A 20143-nucleotide genomic window follows, 5' to 3' on the forward strand; every position below is an offset into this window, starting at 1 on the left:
TGGAGGAGTCTATAGGAGGAGACATGCGTGAATGGGGAAGTGGAGGAGTCTATAGGAGGAGACATGCGTGAATGGGGAAATGGAGGAGTCTATAGGAGGAGACATGCGTGAATGGGGAAGTGGAGGAGTCTATAGGAGGAGACATGCGTGAATGGGGAAGTGGAGGAGTCTATAGGAGGAGACATGTGTGAATGGGGAAGTGGAGGAGTCTATAGGAGGAGACATGCGTGAATGGGGAAGTGGAGGAGTCTATAGGAGGAGACATGCATGAATGGGGAAGTGGAGGGCTCTATAGGAAGAGACACGTGTGAATGGGGAGGGGTGAAGGTTATAGGAAGGTACACACGTGAAGGGGGAGGAGGGCTCTATAGGAAGAGACATGCGTGAATGGGGAAGTGGAGGAGTCTATAGGAGGAGACATGCGTGAATGGGGAAGTGGAGGAGTCTATAGGAGGAGACACACGTGAATGGGGAAGTGGAGGGCTCTATAGGAGGAGACACGCGTGAATGGGGAAGTGGAGGAGTCTATAGGAGGAGACATGCGTGAATGGGGAAGTGGAGGAGTCTATAGGAAGAGACATGCGTGAATGGGGAAGTGGAGGAGTCTATAGGAAGAGACATGCGTGAATGGGGAAGTGGAGGAGTCTATAGGAGGAGACATGCGTGAATGGGGAAGTGGAGGAGTCTATAGGAGGAGACACGCGTGAATGGGGAAGTGGAGGAGTCTATAGGAGGAGACATGCGTGAATGGGGAAGTGGAGGAGTCTATAGGAGGAGACACGCGTGAATGGGGAAGGGGAGGAGTCTATAGGAGGAGACATGCGTGAATGGGGAGGGGGAGGAGTCTATAGGAAGAGACATGCGTGAATGGGGAAGGGGAGGAGTCTATAGGAGGAGACACACGTGAATGGGGAAGTGGAGGAGTCTATAGGAGGAGACACGCGTGAATGGGGAAGTGGAGGAGTCTATAGGAAGAGACACGCGTGAATGGGGAAGGGGAGGAGTCTATAGGAGGAGACACGCGTGAATGGGGAAGGGGAGGAGTCTATAGGAGGAGACATGCGTGAATGGGGAAGGGGAGGAGTCTATAGGAAGAGACACGTGTGAATGGGGAAGAGGAGGAGTCTATAGGAAGAGACATGCGTGAATGGGGAAGGGGAGGAGTCTGTAGGAGGAGACATGCCTGAATGGGGAAGTGGAGGAGTCTATAGGAGGAGACATGCGTGAATGGGGAAGTGGAGGAGTCTATAGGAGGAGACATGCGTGAATGGGGAAGTGGAGGAGTCTATAGGAGGAGACATGCGTGAATGGGGAAGTGGAGGAGTCTATAGGAGGAGACACGCGTGAATGGGGAAGGGGAGGAGTATATAGGAGGAGACACGCGTGAATGGGGAAGTGGAGGAGTCTATAGGAAGAGACACGCGTGAATGGGGAAGGGGAGGAGTCTATAGGAAGAGACACGCGTGAATGGGGAAGGGGAGGAGTCTATAGGAAGAGACACGCGTGAATGGGGAAGTGGAGGGCTCTATAGGAGGAGACACGCGTGAATGGGGAAGGGGAGGAGTCTATAGGAGGAGACACGCGTGAATGGGGAAGTGGAGGGCTCTATAGGAGGAGACACGCGTGAATGGGGAAGTGGAGGAGTCTATAGGAGGAGACACGCGTGAATGGGGAAGTGGAGGGCTCTATAGGAGGAGACACGCGTGAATGGGGAAGTGGAGGAGTCTATAGGAGGAGACACGCGTGAATGGGGAAGTGGAGGGCTCTATAGGAGGAGACACGCGTGAATGGGGAAGTGGAGGAGTCTATAGGAGGAGACACGCGTGAATGGGGAAGTGGAGGAGTCTATAGGAGGAGACACGCGTGAATGGGGACGTGGAGGAGTCTATAGGAGGAGACACGCGTGAATGGGGAAGTGGAGGAGTCTATAGGAGGAGACACGCGTGAATGGGGAAGTGGAGGAGTCTATAGGAGGAGACACGCGTGAATGGGGAAGTGGAGGAGTCTATAGGAGGAGACACGCGTGAATGGGGAAGTGGAGGGCTCTATAGGAGGAGACACGCGTGAATGGGGAAGTGGAGGAGTCTATAGGAGGAGACACGCGTGAATGGGGAAGTGGAGGGCTCTATAGGAGGAGACACGCGTGAATGGGGAAGTGGAGGAGTCTATAGGAGGAGACACGCGTGAATGGGGAAGTGGAGGAGTCTATAGGAGGAGACACGCGTGAATGGGGAAGTGGAGGAGTCTATAGGAGGAGACACGCGTGAATGGGGAAGTGGAGGAGTCTATAGGAGGAGACACGCGTGAATGGGGAAGTGGAGGAGTCTATAGGAGGAGACACGCGTGAATGGGGAAGTGGAGGAGTCTATAGGAGGAGACACGCGTGAATGGGGAAGTGGAGGAGTCTATAGGAGGAGACACGCGTGAATGGGGAAGTGGAGGAGTCTATAGGAGGAGACACGCGTGAATGGGGAAGTGGAGGAGTCTATAGGAGGAGACACGCGTGAATGGGGAAGTGGAGGAGTCTATAGGAGGAGACACGCGTGAATGGGGAAGTGGAGGAGTCTATAGGAGGAGACACGCGTGAATGGGGAAGTGGAGGAGTCTATAGGAGGAGACACGCGTGAATGGGGAAGTGGAGGAGTCTATAGGAGGAGACACGCGTGAATGGGGAAGTGGAGGAGTCTATAGGAGGAGACACGCGTGAATGGGGAAGTGGAGGAGTCTATAGGAGGAGACACGCGTGAATGGGGAAGGGGAGGAGTCTATAGGAGGAGACACGCGTGAATGGGGAAGTGGAGGAGTCTATAGGAGGAGACACGCGTGAATGGGGAAGTGGAGGCGTCTATAGGAGGAGACACGCGTGAATGGGGAAGTGGAGGGCTCAATAGGAGGAGACACGCGTGAATGGGGAAGTGGAGGGCTCTATAGGAGGAGACACGCGTGAATGGGGAAGTGGAGGAGTCTATAGGAGGAGACACGCGTGAATGGGGAAGTGGAGGAGTCTATAGGAGGAGACACGCGTGAATGGGGAAGTGGAGGAGTCTATAGGAGGAGACACGCGTGAATGGGGAAGTGGAGGAGTCTATAGGAGGAGACATGCGTGAATGGGGAAGTGGAGGAGTCTATAGGAGGAGACATGCGTGAATGGGGAAGTGGAGGGCTCTATAGGAGGAGACATGCGTGAATGGGGAAGTGGAGGAGTCTATAGGAGGAGACATGCGTGAATGGGGAAGTGGAGGAGTCTATAGGAGGAGACATGCGTGAATGGGGAAGTGGAGGAGTCTATAGGAGGAGACATGCGTGAATGGGGAGGAGGGCTCTATAGGAGGAGACATGCGTGTTCAAGGTGCGGACGCAGGGGGAGAGAGGATGATTCAGTTTTGCTAATGGTGTGACCAATGCCCCGAGACCGATCACCACCCCAAGACTTACGACTCGACACAACTTTGTTGAGGATCCGTTGGAGACCAAAAACAGAGATCTGACCATCCTGGGGAGGGAGTGGGGTGGGGGAAACAGAGAGTCTGAGTGTACGGGACACACATCAAACCCCACCCCCCAACACTGACACAGAGCACTCCCCCCAACAACACACACAGAACACCCCCCCCACAACAAAGACACAGACCACCACCCCCCAACAACAGACACCATCCCCACAACACAGACTCAACACACCAGCCCCCGCCCCCCCCCACAACACTGATGCAGACCACCACCCTCACACAAAAACCACCAGGCCACACTCACCGGGCCGGCCAGTTTGCCAAACAAGGCCTTGAAGTTGTCCGGGACATCTTCCTCACTGACCTCAACCTGGAAACAACAGAGGGCATGAGCTGGGAGTCCAGAGGGGTGGGAGGGAGGTGACGGGCGCGGTGAGGGGGAGGTGGAGGTCTGTGGGAGGGTGTGAGGGAAGGTGGCAACAGAGGTGGGAGTCTGGGTGTGTTTGGAGGGGAGGAGATTGGTTAGATGAGAGGGATATGGTAGGTATCCATCCATGTAGACGTCCAAACTTCCTTTATCTGTTGCAATCAAACCCGCATCCACCACTTCTGCTGGCAGCTCATCTCACACTTGCACTACCCTCTGAAAGAAGTAATCTCCCCAAAGGATCAGACACATACCTCATCCTCGAAGTCTGCTCGAATCTCCTTGGTGTCCATTGGCCTGTGGAGAGATGGGGAAGGCAAATTAAAGTCTGACTCCTGACCCACCTACATTTTCACCCTTGCCCTCTCGCTCCCCTTTCACAATCCCCACAATAAAAAGCATCCATATTCAAAGTTTGGATGGCATCATCCAGTTCACCTGACCTCTGACCCCTCCCCGACCCAACTCACGCCCGCTCCCCACCGCCCCAGCCCGGCCCCTCCACCCAGTCAATCGAAACCCACCCACACTCACTGGGTGAGCGAGCTGGTCTGCGTGAAGACCCTCAGGGCGAAGTCCCCGTCCTTGTGGGGCTCGAATGTAGAGGGGACAACCAGGTACTGGCCGGGGGGCAGCGCGAAGCGGCTTGACACCTCGCGTAGGTTAATGAAGCTCTCGGAGCGAACACGGGACCCATGGGTGATGAAGTATGAGCGATCGAGGTGCACATTGTTCACCGACTTGTACTGGGGTAGAGAGCAAGAGGAAGAGGTGGGGGAGATAAAATAAATTACGCAAGTGTCAGTTCCCCTGTATCCCTCCCATTCTGCCCATCAGCTCTGTGCTGGCCCTCAGGACTCTTTGTGCAGTGATTCCCCTCCCCCCAGAGAGATACACACTCACTCTCCTCCTTCACACTGCCGACACCTCCCCTGTCCCTTCCCCCACCCACCTCCCCATTCCCCTTTCATCGTGTCATCACCTGGCCCCACCCCTCTCCCCTTCCCCTGGCACTACCGCCCTCCCAATCTCCACCACCCCTTTCCTGCCCCCGGCACTACACCTGTCTCCCTCCTCCACTTCTTGTCTCCTCTCCCCCCCCCACACACATCCACCCTCTGTCTGTCTCCCTCCCCCAGCACTAATCCTATCCCTCCCCCTTCTCCCTGTACCAGTCCCTCTGCAGCGGTGACCATCAGTGAGGGGAGAGCTTCCACGTACCTCAGCGGGAACCTGTAAACAGATAGACACGTTCAAAGAAAATAAACATTATTTATCAAAAGAAATTATTTACAAGAAGATACCATTGAAAACCTTTTCATTTCCAGTCAATGCTTTCCGTGTACAGGTCTATTACATTCATACACACTAATGACAATTTGGCCCCTCATGTGGCCCGCTAAGGTGGTATTCTAACTGCAAGAGTAACAATTGAGGGTCTTCTCCCAACCAGCCCACCCTCTCCAGAGAACAACAAGGGTTATAGCCCCAAAACGGAGATGGGATTAGACAGGAGCTGGGGACTTCACTGGAAACCCCTGTTAAAACATGTCCACATCCAGCCTATAGATGGTATTCAAACATCAACTGCACGTTGCCCAGGACAGTTATGTTCCAGTAAGAGAGAGAACGGCGAGGTCAAGGAACCTAAACTTGGATGCTGAGATCAGTGGTAAATTTAGTCAAGAGGAGAAAAAGATACGGAAGGTTTCGGAAGATAAAATCTAACTGGGCCCTTGAGGAATACAGAGGCAGCAAGAAGGGGTTCAAGCAGGAGATTAGGAAGGACAAAGTGCTGTGAAATGTCCCTGGCAAGTAGGATGAAAGAGAATCCCAAGGCATTTTATACATATTAAAACAGGAGAGCAACAAGGGACAGGGTAGAACCACTCAGGGATGAAGGAGAGAATTTATCAGAGGATGTGGGTGAGGTACTAAGTATTTTGCATCAGTATACGTCAAGGAGAAGGATATGGAGGGAAGAGCTGGCAGTGTGGGATGTGCTGATGTGCTCAGGCATTTTGAGATCAGGAAGGAGGTGGTGCTGGGTCTTCTAACAAGCATGAAAGTGGATAAGTCCCTGGAGCCTGATGGGATCTAACCAAGTTACTAAAGGAGCCAAGACAGGAGGTTTCTGCGGCCTTGACAAAGATCCCAGCAATAGACGAGGTCCCAGAGGACTGAAAAGAAGACAATGCTGTTCGTTTGTTGAAGAAGGGAGATGGGGGTATTCCAGGACAGTACAGCTGTGAGCATCGTGTCTGTGGTGGGGAGTTATTGGAGAGAGGTGCAGATGGGTACAGGCCCCATCACAGTGTTTGGTTCGACTCACGTCGTAGATGGCGAAGCCGATGGTGTGCATGTCCTCGCCCATCTTCCTCTGGCAACGCCGGTTCTTCTGGATCAGCGCCACCACGAAGCTACAATTCCCGTCACTGTCATCCCCGTCTGGCTCCTCCAACGTGATCTTAAACTGTGGATTCATCCAGAATGACCCTGTACACGGGACATCGCGAAGAACACAGATCATCAAAAACAGGGACATGGAACATTACGCACAAGAACAAGGACACCAGGGCAAAATTGGCCCTATGGCCATCCGTGACTGAGCAAACCATGAAGTCAATTCAAACCAATCCCCGCATCACTCCACTCCCTGACTGTACATGGTTCATATCTCAATGGAAGGACCCAGTAGGGGAGTGGGAACTGTACCTGGGTATTTTCTGCACCCCCTCACATCCCCACCGTGGGGTGGAGTGGCGGGTGGTGGGGGGGAGGGGAGAGTTGTCGGACGATCTGAGGCCCATACCTGGGTAGTTGCGACACCCCCCAGCAGTTGATCCCCGTCTCCATCTCTCGGTGAACAGGCTGTAGTCCCACTTTAGCACCTGGTCACTGCTGAGGGTGTCGGGTGTGAGGTTACACACCTCCAGCCGAGAGTAGTGGCGAAGGAAATCCGGGTATGTCATCCTGTGGGAAACGAGTGGGCCACGTCAATAGGAGGGTGGGGGTAGTGGGGAGGGGGGTCAGCAAAAGGAGGACATCTGGCTGGTGACCAGACATCAGCTCACCAATCCCCACCCTGTACTCGATCATCAGTACAGCAAAGCAGGCCACTCAGCCCACTGTCACCAGGCCGGTGCACCAACAGCGATCGTCCACATTCCATCTCGCTGCTTTGAACGCACCAACTTCTCCCTTTCAGCACAATGCCTCCCCCCATCTCCCACTCACCCCCAGTCTGAGAGTCTGAGTTCTACACTCCCCTAACCTGACTGTGACCCCTGCCTACCTCTGCCCTGTAGGATTTTATAAACCTCAGTAAGGTCAGTCCCAGCCTGTCAAGTCTTCTCCATTCAACAAGTCCTCTGGTCCCGGTAACTTCCTTCTGAATCTTCACTGCACCCTCTGCAGCAGCTTAATGGCAAATTTCCTGTAGCAAAGTGAACCCTCCTGTAGCTCGGTAAAGCCTCTCGCAGTGTGGTAAACCTTCCTACAGCTCAGTGTTTCTACCCTCTACCTTCGAGCCCCACAAGGATGGCGACTTCGCCCCAAGAGTCTTCAAGCAGAGCAGCTCCCTCACCCAGTGAGTGCGGGTGGGTGGCCTTCCAGTGACTGGGTGGTGGGCAAGGGGTCCAGCCCAGGAGATCAGGATCTCAAAACACCCTTCTTCACTGAACACTCATCTGTAAACTTGCTAACCATGCCTTTCCATTCTAATCTGATGGACATCAGTGGGCCCAGCACTGATCGCTAGGGTACACCCCTAGTCACAGGCCTCCCTGTCCAAGAAACAACCTTCCACAGAGCCCTTCAGCTTCCAACCACCGGCAACTAGGAATCCAGCCAGCTGGCTCTCCTGGGATTCTGTCATCTAACCTCCCAGACCAGCCCATTGTGCAGGACCTGGGGAGTCAGCCGTCTGCTGCCCTGTCCCCATCCATTGTCATGCTCACCACCTCCTCAGTCAGAGCTGTGAGTCCACTCGCAAACCCTGACATAAAACCTCTGTCAGACTCCGGCCACCACAGTCCAACCATCCCACACGGTCCTGGGACACACAGACAGCTCAAAGACAAACCACCCCCCCCTCACCAGTTCTCTGTACTGGCTATCTCCAGTCTTCTCTCTTCCTCCCCTTCCCCTGGTCTCTCCCCCCTCAGGTCTCCAGACTGTCTCTCTGTCTCTCTCCCCCCCCACCCCTTTCTCTCCCACCACCATCTCCCTCGGGAGGGACCTACCAGAACTCCCCATCCTCCGTGCGCTGCCGCAGTCGCTGCCGATCCTCGCCCGACACACCGCTCCACTGGGCCGAGCTGTGGGTGAGGCGATGGGGGTAGTCAATTGGCTGTTTCTCAGCACCCATACCCTGACACAAACCAGTTTACCCACCCAACAGACACCCTGCCCAATCCCACCCCCAACCCTGGCACAGACATCCCCACCCACCCAAACGCACAGGCATACCCACCCTCTGACCCGATACCAGCGTAACCCCTACCCATCACCACAGACAAACCCACGCTCACCCACACACATTCCCCCAGCACCCTACCCCCACATAAACAACCCTCACCCTCGCCTACACACACATACCCCCACACAAACACACCCCCTACCCGTCACCACAGACAAACCCACGCTCACCCACACACATTCCCCCAGCACCCTACCCCCACATAAACAACCCTCACCCTCGCCTACACACACATACCCCCACACAAACACACCCCCTACCCGTCACCACAGACAAACCCACGCTCACCCACACACATTCCCCCAGCACCCTACCCCCACATAAACAACCCTCACCCTCGCCTACACACACATACCCCCACACAAACACACCCCCTACCCGTCACCACAGACAAACCCACGCTCACCCACACACAATCCCCCAGCACCCTACCCCCACATAAACAACCCTCACCCTCGCCTACACACACATACCCCCACACAAACACACCCCCTACCCGTCACCACAGACAAACCCACGCTCACCCACACACATTCCCCCAGCACCCTACCCCCACATAAACAACCCTCACCCTCGCCTACACACACATACCCCCACACAAACATACCCCCTACCCGTCACCACAAACCCACACTCACCCACACACATTCCCCCAGCACCCTACCCCCACATAAACAACCCTCACCCTCACCTACACACACATACCCCCACACAAACACACCCCCTACCCGTCACCACAGACAAACCCACGCTCACCCACACACATTCCCCCAGCACCCTACCCCCACATAAACAACCCTCACCCTCGCCTACACACACATACCCCCACACAAACACACCCCCTACCCGTCACCACAGACAAACCCACGCTCACCCACACACATTCCCCCAGCACCCTACCCCCACATAAACAACCCTCACCCTCGCCTACACACACATACCCCCACACAAACACACCCCCTACCCGTCACCACAGACAAACCCACGCTCACCCACACACATTCCCCCAGCACCCTACCCCCACATAAACAACCCTCACCCTCGCCTACACACACATACCCCCACACAAACACACCCCCTACCCGTCACCACAGACAAACCCACGCTCACCCACACACATTCCTCCAGCACCCTACCCCCACATAAACAACCCTCACCCTCGCCTACACACACAAACACACCCCCTACCCATCACCTCAGACAAACCCACGCTCACCCACACACATTCCCCCAGCACCCTACCCCCACATAAACAACCCTCACCCTCGCCTACACACACATACCTCCACACAAACACACCCCCTACCCGTCACCACAGACAAACCCACGCTCACCCACACACATTCCCCCAGCACCCTACCCCCACATAAACAACCCTCACCCTCGCCTACACACACATACCCCCACACAAACACACCCCCTACCCGTCACCACAGACAAACCCACGCTCACCCACACACATTCCCCCAGCACCCTACCCCCACATAAACAACCCTCACCCTCGCCTACACACACATACCCCCACACAAACACACCCCCTACCCGTCACCACAGACAAACCCACGCTCACCCACACACATTCCCCCAGCACCCTACCCCCACATAAACAACCCTCACCCTCGCCTACACACACATACCCCCACACAAACACATCCCCTACCCATCACCACAGACAAACCCACGCTCACCCACACACATTCCCCCAGCACCCTACCCCCACATAAACCCTCACCCTCGCCTACACACACATACCCCCACACAAACACACCCCCTACCCGTCACCACAGACAAACCCACGCTCACCCACACACATTCCCCCAGCACCCTACCCCCACATAAACAACCCTCACCCTCGCCTACACACACATACCCCCACACAAACACACCCCTTACCCATCACCACAGACAAACCCACGCTCACCCACACACATTCCCCCAGCACCCTACCCCCACATAAACAACCCTCACCCTCGCCTACACACACATACCCCCACACAAACACACCCCCTACCCGTCACCACAGACAAACCCACGCTCACCCACACACATTCCCCCAGCACCCTACCCCCACATAAACAACCCTCACCCTCGCCTACACACACATACCCCCACACAAACACACCCCCTACCCGTCACCACAGACAAACCCACGCTCACCCACACACATTCCCCCAGCACCCTACCCCCACATAAACAACCCTCACCCTCGCCTACACACACATACCCCCACACAAACACACCCCCTACCCGTCACCACAGACAAACCCACGCTCACCCACACACATTCCCCCAGCACCCTACCCCCACATAAACAACCCTCACCCTCGCCTACACACACAAACCCCCACACAAACACACCCCCTACCCGTCACCACAGACAAACCCACGCTCACCCACACACATTCCCCCAGCACCCTACCCCCACATAAACAACCCTCACCCTCGCCTACACACACATACCCCCACACAAACACACCCCCTACCCGTCACCACAGACACAAACCCCACCCTCCCCACACACACACAACCCCACCCTTGCATCCCCTGTGACACCCGCACATACATACAAAGGGGCAGGAATGGTTTAGTCCCGAATACACCACACACCATCCATGCACCCCCACCTGGGACACCAGACTCCATTATTGCCCCAAGATCACCCCACCCTCACCATAGTCTTTCAGTACCCTCCACCTGTCACCAGACTCGTCCCACACCCTAACTCCATGTCCACCCCAGGCCCTCACCCACCTGTCACTCCAGGCACCTGTCCACTCCACCTCCCCCCAGGGGTTACGGACCCTCACCAACTGCACTGGGCTCCCTCGGAACATCACCTGAGGGGGAGAGAGATCTGTTAGTGACCCTTACACCCCACCCCCATCCCTACACAACACCCCTCACCCCCCATCCCTACACAACTCCCCCCACCCTATCCGTATACAACTCCCTTCACCCCTTATCCCCACCCCACCCAGTCTACATGGAGATTTTCATCACATTATGATCACCCTTCCCCAACACAAGATCTGGGACCCATTTCCAATGTCCTCCCCAACTCTGGCCTTCCCACTTACCAAAGTCTCCCCTCCCCAACCCCCAATACCTTGTCCCCCAGCCCTACCCACCTCCTCGGCACCGGTCAGTGAGTAGGCGTGACCTTTGACCAGTTTCTGGGATGTGATCGCCTCCGTTTCTGACGCGCTGGTGATCTGAATGCAGAGAAATGATGGTCATGTCCGGGCGTGTGGAAACCCGCCCCCCCCACCTCCTCCACCCACCTCACCCTCCGACCCAGGATCACCCTTAGCCACCTCCCTCCCCGACTCTGAACCAAGCCCTACCCACCTCCCTCCCTGCGACCATCCCATAACCCGCCCTCTCATTCCCTTCTCCGGATCACCCCACACTCTCCAACACCCCACCCCACCTCATTCCCCAACAGCAACTCCTGGGACATGTCCCTTCACATCCTTCCCCTCCGGTCATGTGAGCTCTCAATCCTGCAACCCTGACTCACATCAATTGAGCAGCCCAGGAGGGAGCCCCTCTCCAAAGCCTTTCGGATGATGTTGAACAGGTTGGGAGGTGGAGACTTCAACTCAAACCACTCGGCGACCCCTCCTGTGAAATCCTCAAACCCCTCGGTCGTTGATCCGCCCGACAGCGCCTCATAACTGCCGTTCAACCTGCAGGGAGTAGGGGGCAACAGTGTACAAGGGCAGTCCCACACTGGGAAACAGGGAGATCGGAGTTCAAGGGTCAATGGGACAGAGGTCAGCGGTCAGTAGTCGTCACTCACTTGGCATAGGCTTTCTCCAGCAGGGCGCTCCAGAATTCATCCCGCTCAGCCGAGTGGACAAAGAGCAGCTGCCCATTCTGACTGGGCAGTCGGTCATCGATCACCACGTCTACCCACTCCCCGAACTGCCAGAACTGGGCACAAGGGCAAGGGGGTCAGTGTCCACTCCACAATCCCACCCCCTCCACCCCCACCCCACACCCCTGCCACTGGGACCACTGGTCCATCTGTCAATTGATTCTTCACCGCTCCCTTCCACACCTTAACTGCCCCCCCACCACCACCATCCCCCCCCCCGGGGTCAAGGAGCAGACGCCATTCCCAGCCAGGGGTCAGGGGGCAAACGATGTACCTGGCTGTGGTCAGGAATCAGAGTGCAGATGGCACACCAGCCAGGGGTCAGAGTGTGGACGGCGTGCCTGACCAGGGTCAGGGTGAGGGAGTAAACAGCATGCCCTTGGGTCAGAGGTCAGGATTACCTGGAAATGGAAGATGCCAGCGTACCCAGGCCCGAATCCCTGTCCGTCTGGGACCACGCGGGCTAGGACCTCAGAGTTGAGGGTGAGGGAGGCGATGGCTGCCAGGAGCCAGCAATCTCCTGCAAAGCATAGACCAGAGGTGTCAGTCTGATCCCTCCTCGCCCTTATTCACGGCACCTACCGCTCTGTAAAACCTGCCCCCACATTTCCTTTAGGCCTGCCACCTCTCACCTGAAATACACACCCTCTCATACTAAACATTTCAACCCTGGGAAAAAGATGCTCTCAACTCTATCTATGCCTCTCATAATCTTATAAACCTCCAGCAGATCTGCCCTCAGCCTCTGGCGCTCCGGAGAAAACAAGCCAAGTTTGTACAACCTCTCATTATAGCACACGCCCTCTAATCCAGGCAGCATCTTGATAAACCTCTTCTGCACCCTCTCCAAAGCCTCGACATCCTTCCTACAGAGGGGTGACCAGAACTCCAAGTTCAGCCTGCCCAGAGAGTTTTATACAGTTGCAATGTGACTTTGTGACTCCTATACTCAGTGCCCCGACTCCTGACTCCTATATTCCGGTAACAGCCAGCATGCCGTATTCTCATATGTGTAGAGCAGCCGGACCAATGGATGGAGATGAGGGAGCCGCTCACCACTAGGAATTCTGGCCAAAGCCTCCAGCCACCCTGTCACTGTGATGTAGAGGGAAATGCAGACCGAGAACTTGTCTCATGAGCCAACCCCACACACAAGGTGGGACATCCCTCAGAAACCGTTCCACCAGGGTTTTCCTGTAGCCTCTCCCCACCCTCCCCCTTGCCTGCTGTCTGGGCACCCTGAGACAGTCTGCTGTACCCCTCCAGCAGTGAGGGTGGGGGGCTGGTAACAGCAGTCTCACTGAGCCCTCGCCCTTTACCTGGGAACCTGGGGTGGAGCCTTGCACAGAGCAGTGACGAGACAAAGGTAGTTAAGTTTTTTTTAAATGATTAACCAAAATAAACTTTATTCATTATAAAAAGCATCAACAAGAATAAACCATGCAATGCCTTTTTACTCACAGACAATGCATTTAGCATTAAATGACATTGTTTAAAACCAATAGCACTGTCACCACTCGTGGTTCCTGTGGGCTGGTACACAATTACAGCTGAGGGCTTCCTCACCCAACCTTCCCCTCCCTCTTCAGTAGCAGGAGAACTCTGTACTCTGGTTCTTGCCCGCCGAGCTTCAGTACGTCCCTCAGAATACCCTCTTGCAGCCTAGAAGTGCCAGTCGACAGCACTGCTCCATGGACATCTTGGCATGTTGGCAGACCAACAAGTTTCGGACTGACCGAGACACGACTTCAAGGGGATTAGAATATAAAAGCAATGACATGACGCTGAGGCTTTAAAAGACACTCATCAGGCCGCACTTGGAGTATCGTCGACAGTTTTGGGCCCCATATCTCACAAAGGATATGTTGCCATTGGAGAGAGACAGAGGTGGTGCACAAGGATGATTCTGGGAATGAAGGGGTTAACATATGAGGAGTGTTCAGGTAGCTTTGGGCCTGTAATCACTGGAATTTAGAAGAATGCGGGGAGATTGTGTTGAAATCTACCAACAATTGAAGGGACGAGATAAGGTGGATGTGAACAGGATGTTTCCAGAACTAGAGGGCAGACCTTTCATAACATAAGTAATTTCTTTAGCCAGAGAGTAGTGAATCTATGGGAAGCTCTGCCACAGACTGTGGTGGAAGCCAATTCCATGCGTATATTTAAGATGGAAGTTGATCATTTCCCGATCGGTCAGGGCATCAAAGGATATGGCAAAAAGGCAGGTGTATGGGGCTGTGTGGGATCCGGGATCAGCCATGATGGAATGGCAGAGCAGACTCGATGGGCTGACTGGCCCAATTCTGCTCCCATGTCTTATGATCTTTCACTGAGCTGATGATCTGCCAGCAACACTTGGTGTTTGTCTCTGTGTGCGTCCCTGGGAATAGCCCGTAGATCAGAGAGTCCGCTGCCACGCAGGTGCCGTGGATGAAATGCGAATCAGGTCCCTTCATATTTCTCCACGCCCTCTTTGCAAACCCATGGTCTACAAACAGGTGAGCTACTGTCCCTTCCCCAGTACAGGTGTCCTGCAAGCAGACTACCGTGACAGTGATGCTCCGGGTATGCAGGAAAGATCTGACTGGGAGGGCCCCTCTCACCAGCCAGGCAAGGTCCTGGTGCTTGTTGGAGAGGCCTGGGATGAGGCATTCTGCCAGACGGTCTGGACAGCCTGTTCAGGAAATCACCCCGTGTCCATGGAGTCCTTCCCCGCAGTGTCTGCAGCACATTCTGTGCTGACCACTGCCTGACGGTCTTGTAGTCAAACATGTTCATTCAGAAGAACTTTCCCCACAAAGGATAGGTAATGCCACAGCGCCCAGCTGACTGGCCTGTTGTGTGGCAATAGGACCAAATGCAACCTTCACAGCACTGGGGACACACAGAACCTCGGAACAGAATCAGGTTTAATATCACTGGCGTATGTTGCGAAATTTGTTTATGTGTGGCAGCAGTCATTGGAATACATAATAATAAAAAACTATTCATTATAATAATTACATACATCTTCATCCATTCAGAAATCTGATGGCGGAGGGGTAAAAGCTGTTCCTAAAGCATTACGTGTTTGTCTTTAGGCTCCTGTACCTCCTCCTTGTTGGTAACCGTGTGTCCTCGATGCCGGGGAGGCCCATGATGGAGCTGACTGAGTTCACAACTTCCCGCAGTTTTTTTCCAGTCCTGTGCAGGGGCCCCTCCATACCAGATGGTAATGCACTACATCTGCAGAAATTTAAGAGTGTCTGGTGACGTAGCCAATCTCCTCAAACTCTTAAAGAAATATAGTCACTGTTGCGCCTTCTTTGTAATTGCATCAATATGTTGGACCCAGGCAAAATGTTCAGAGATGTTGACACTCAACAACTTGAAACTGCTCACTCTTTCCGTTTCCGATCCCTCGGAGGACTGGTGTGTGTTCCCTCAGCTTCCCCTCCCTGAAGTCCACAATCAATTCCTTGGTCTCACTGACACTGAGTGCAAGGTTGTGTTATGACACCACTTGTGTTACCTCGCTTCTGTACACCTCATCACCATTTGAAACTCTGCCAACAGCAGTTGTGTTTTCGGCAAATTTACAGATGGTGTTGGAGCTGTGCCTAGCTATACAATTGTGGGTGTGGAGAGAGCAGAGCGGTGGGTTAAGCACACACAACTTTGAGGTGCGCCAGTGTTGATTTACTGGTGAGGCGGAGATGTTATTTCTGATCCGCACAGACTGTGGTCTCTCGGTGAGGAAGTCAAGGATCCAGTTGCAGAGGGAGGTACAGAGGCCCAGGTTTTGGAGCTTGCTGATTAGCACTGAGGGATGATGGTGTTGAATGCGGAGCTGTAGTCAATAAACAGCAGCCTGATGTCAGGTATTGCTATTACCCAGGTGATCCACGGCTGAGTGGAGAGCCGGTGCAATTGCATCTACTGTAGGCTTATTGTGGTGATAGGCAAACTGCATGTATTGGTACTTGGTGCCCTGGCATTTAGGTTCCACACAGCCTAATGCAGCCACACGCGAAGGGGGTCATCAGGATGAGGGTGACATTGGGTGTGTCGTTAAGTTGGGTCGTATTCTCCCAGGGCTCCTGCCTCTTGTAGAGCCCAGGACAGTCCATATTCCCTAGGGATGGAGAAGCTGCAGCCACTGTTTATGTGAACACTGGCTCCACTCCTGAACTCTAGCCACCTCGTAGGGAGGGGTTTGGAGTTGAGAACCCCTCCTGGAACTGAGGGTACTGCCTGAGACAACTACTGCATCTCTCCCCAGGGTCTGTCAGTACCCAGGGTCCCTGGAGAGAGAGCAGGCCATGTCCACAAGCTCTCTGGAAGGGTTGTGGGACCATTGGGGCTTTGTAGTGAGCTTCAGTCCTGTTCATGGGAACTGTGAATGTGTAAATTGTCAATTAACAGGCTGATACAAAGACAGGCAAAGTGGGTTAGACAGAGAGTCAGGGCTGCTTGCAGAGATGGAGGAGGGGAGGGGAGGGAGAGGAGGGGCGAGAGGTAGGGGTGAGGAGTGAGAGATGCAGGTGAGGGAGATGTGAGTGAGGGGGAGAAGCGGAGGTGAGGGCTGGCTGGGGAGGGTGAGAGAGGGGTGATGAGGGCTGAGAGGTGAGGGAGGATGGGGCTGGGGCAAGTTCAATGCAATCGAATACCCTCGGCCCTAGGTGAGTTCAGGTTCTAGGGCCAGGACAATCTCTGCCCCCCGCCAGCCCACAGCACCATGAGAGATGGGATGGAACCAGCCTCCTGCCCACAGCCCCGCGGGACAGGACAGAAAACAGGTCCCTCCTGACTACAGGAAAGCACCCTGCTCTCACCACAGAAGCAGCTGGGAGGAGTGGCTGAGATTTCTGAGGGGTGGGGCTTGCTGATATCCGTGAGAAGCAGTTGACTCCCATCCCACCGAACAACATCCCACATTGTTCAAAACCCTGGATACCTGCCCAGGGCAGCCAACACCCCACCCAGCCAGAGTCACGGGATGGGCAACCTCAGCCTCCCTCTCCCCTCCAGCGAAACACATCCACCCCCTCCAGCCCGGAGTCCTACCCTGGCACCACCAGTCCCTCCCAAACATCAATTCAAGGGGACATAAGCGCAGCACACAGCTCTGAAACACAATCCTTCATGTGGCACTGTAGCGGAGAAACGCCTCTTCCACACACGGTGCCTGTGCCAATAACTAAACCAATTCCATCTGCCTGCTCGTGGTTTCCCATCTAACAGCCTCTTAAACACCTCGACCGTATCGGCATCCACCATTGCCCCTGGCAGCACATTCAGATTTATATATCACATACACCGAAACATACAGTGAAAGGCATCATTTACATCACCAACCAACACACCTAACAGCGTGCTGTGGACAACCCACAGGTGTTGTCACACATTCTGTCGCCAACGCAGCACAGCAGCGGAGTGATCAGCGCATCACTTTACAGAGCAGCAACCGGGGCTCAATTCCCGCCAGTACCTGCAAGGAGTCAGCACGTTCTCCCCGTGACTGCGAGGGCTTCCACCAGGTGCTCTGGTTTCCTCCCACACTCCGAGCGAACACGTACAGGTCAGTAGGTTGACTGGTCACGGGTTTAAGTGGGTGGTGCCTGCAGTGCCAACATGGCTCCGTGTTCAAGACCACAATACAATGCAGAGCAACAAACAACGCCCGCTTTCCCAGGCACAGACAGGCCTTCCACCCCAGGACCGGCCTCTGGGCCTCCAGTCCATCAGGGACCCTCCGCACTGTGAAAAAAAACAGAACTTGGCCCACACATCTCTTTTAAACATTTCCCCTCTCATTTTAAATGCATGTCCTCTGCAATTAGACATTTCAACCCTGGGAAAACTGATTCTGTCCGTGCTTTTTAATAAACCTTTGTCAGGTCTCCTGTCTATCCAAAGAAAATAACGTGCAAAATTAATCACAACTCCTTAAGCCTTAAAGCAGTTATGAATAAACATGTCTTGATTTCGTGGAAAGGTTTGAAATTGTGAGGAGAGGAGGGCATGTTCTGACAGTGTTAGACAGGAGCTGGGGAGTTAACTGGAAACAGGCATCTTGTGAAAGTCTACATCTGACATATGGGGTGTGTTTACAGACCAGAGGACAGGCGTGTTCCCGTAGGAAGGAAGGGCAAAGCCCTGTGAAATGTCCTTGGCAAGTAGTATTAAAGAGAATCTCAAGGCATTTTATACCTACATTAAAATAAGAGGCTAACAAGCGAGAGGGTAGGACCACTCGGGAATAAACAACGGAATTTATCAGTGGATGTGGGCAAGGTACTTTGCATCAATCACAGCGTAACACAGCACAAAAACAGCCCTCTGGCCCACCTAGTCCATGCTGAACACAACATCCTCACTGCTAGTCGCAGTTAACTGTGTTTGGCCCTTAATCCTCCAAGCCCCACGTCTCCATGCACCTATTCAAATGCAGTTTAAATGTAGCAATTGTATCCTCCTCAAACACTTCCTCTGGCAGCTCGTTCAGGTAAAGAAATTTCATAGAACGGTACAGGCCCTTCAGCATTCCACTCACCCTTTAACCTACTCTAAGGTTAAAAATTTATTTGACAATTCCTCAAAAACGTTAATCAGGTCTGTGAGGCATGACCAACCTCACACCAAGTCAGTTAGGCCTACGAGGCAAGACCTGCCTCTCACAAAGTCAATCATCTCTGTGAGGCACAGCCTATTAATGTAAGCCTTTCTGGTCTATTCTTCACAGGATTATCCCTATTAGCTTTCTCGAACAAAGGTACAACCTTTGTAACCCTCCAAATTTCTGGCACTACTCCTATGATCAGTGAGAGTGCTAAGATCCCTGCCAAAGTAGATGCAGCAATCTCTTTCCTGGCCTCCTGTTGTAAACTGGGTTATATCCCGTCTGGCCCCAGGGACCTATCTATCCTAATGTTTTTCAAAATCTCAAACACTGTCTCTTTGTTAACCTCAACATTAGTCTGTTCAGAACTGTCCACACTTATCAAAGTTGCTCTCGCTGGTGAACATTGAAGCGAGGTATTTGTTCAAGACTGTATATAATCGCCCGCTCCCCCACCCACCCCTGCCTCTGCTAATGCTAACATGGCATTGCATGAGCTCTACAATGCCATCTGTGACTTTCAAACCAAACATCTCGATTCCATCTTCATTATCACGGGCGATTTTAACCTTGTGGACCTAAAGACAGTCCTGCCTAAATTCCATCAGCATGGTGGTTTTGCTACCAGGGGTGAAAATACACCAGACCTGGTTTACTCTAACACACCGGGTGCCTAAACAGCAGTCTCTGAACCCCACATTGGACTCTCAGGTCACTTATCAGTAATGTTAAACCAGTGATCAAATGGGTCAACCAATTCCAAAGCTGGTGAGAACCTGGCGTGAGGGTGCAATCTCTGCACTGCAGGACAGCTTTGATCATACGAACTGGAGAATGTTCAAAAGGCTGCTGCCTATGGCAGCCATGTTAACATTGAGGAATATGTGGATTCCGTGACCAGCTACGTAGAGAAGTGTACCGAGGATATTACCATCATGAAACACATCTGGGTGAAGGGGAGGTCAGAAGCCATGGCTTACTGCAGAGGCGTGTGCATGGCTGAGGGGTCGTGATGCTGCCATCAGATCAGAGGATGCAACAGCCACTTCTCAGGGAAGTAAGGACTGTGCTTTCCCGCTCCATCAGCAAGGCAAAATGGGAGTATTCTCAGCGAATTTACAGTCACTTCTGCGATACCAGAGACACGTGGAGCACTGGCAGGGAATCCAGAGGAATACATCCTGGTCAGTGACCAGAACGCTTCACTCCCTCAGAGGCTGAATGTCTTTCACGCCCGATTTGATACGCAGACCAAAATGCTGGTGATGAAAGCATCCCTCCCCCCAGGGGAGAAGACACTGTC

The 20143-nt window shown here is 53.7% G+C and overlaps 1 protein-coding gene across 1 annotated transcript in view; it reads right to left on the reverse strand.

Moving 5' to 3' along the window:
* LOC134342561 (calpain-2 catalytic subunit-like) overlaps positions 1–20143 on the reverse strand; it is an 80195-nt gene that overhangs the window by 17550 nt on the left and 42502 nt on the right. Inside the window, exons 3-15 of the mRNA XM_063040853.1 lie at positions 12638–12756; positions 12159–12292; positions 11877–12045; positions 11485–11568; positions 11108–11193; positions 8121–8195; positions 6689–6849; positions 6209–6372; positions 5098–5109; positions 4411–4622; positions 4131–4173; positions 3754–3819; positions 3436–3493 (exon numbers count right to left, since the gene is read on the reverse strand). Coding sequence (XP_062896923.1) covers positions 3436–3493; positions 3754–3819; positions 4131–4173; positions 4411–4622; positions 5098–5109; positions 6209–6372; positions 6689–6849; positions 8121–8195; positions 11108–11193; positions 11485–11568; positions 11877–12045; positions 12159–12292; positions 12638–12756 — 1383 coding nt within the window. The remainder of the gene's footprint in view (positions 1–3435; positions 3494–3753; positions 3820–4130; positions 4174–4410; positions 4623–5097; positions 5110–6208; positions 6373–6688; positions 6850–8120; positions 8196–11107; positions 11194–11484; positions 11569–11876; positions 12046–12158; positions 12293–12637; positions 12757–20143) is intronic.

The sequence above is a fragment of the Mobula hypostoma genome, chromosome 2 (assembly GCF_963921235.1).
Source record: "Mobula hypostoma chromosome 2, sMobHyp1.1, whole genome shotgun sequence".
NCBI lineage: Eukaryota > Metazoa > Chordata > Chondrichthyes > Myliobatiformes > Myliobatidae > Mobula > Mobula hypostoma.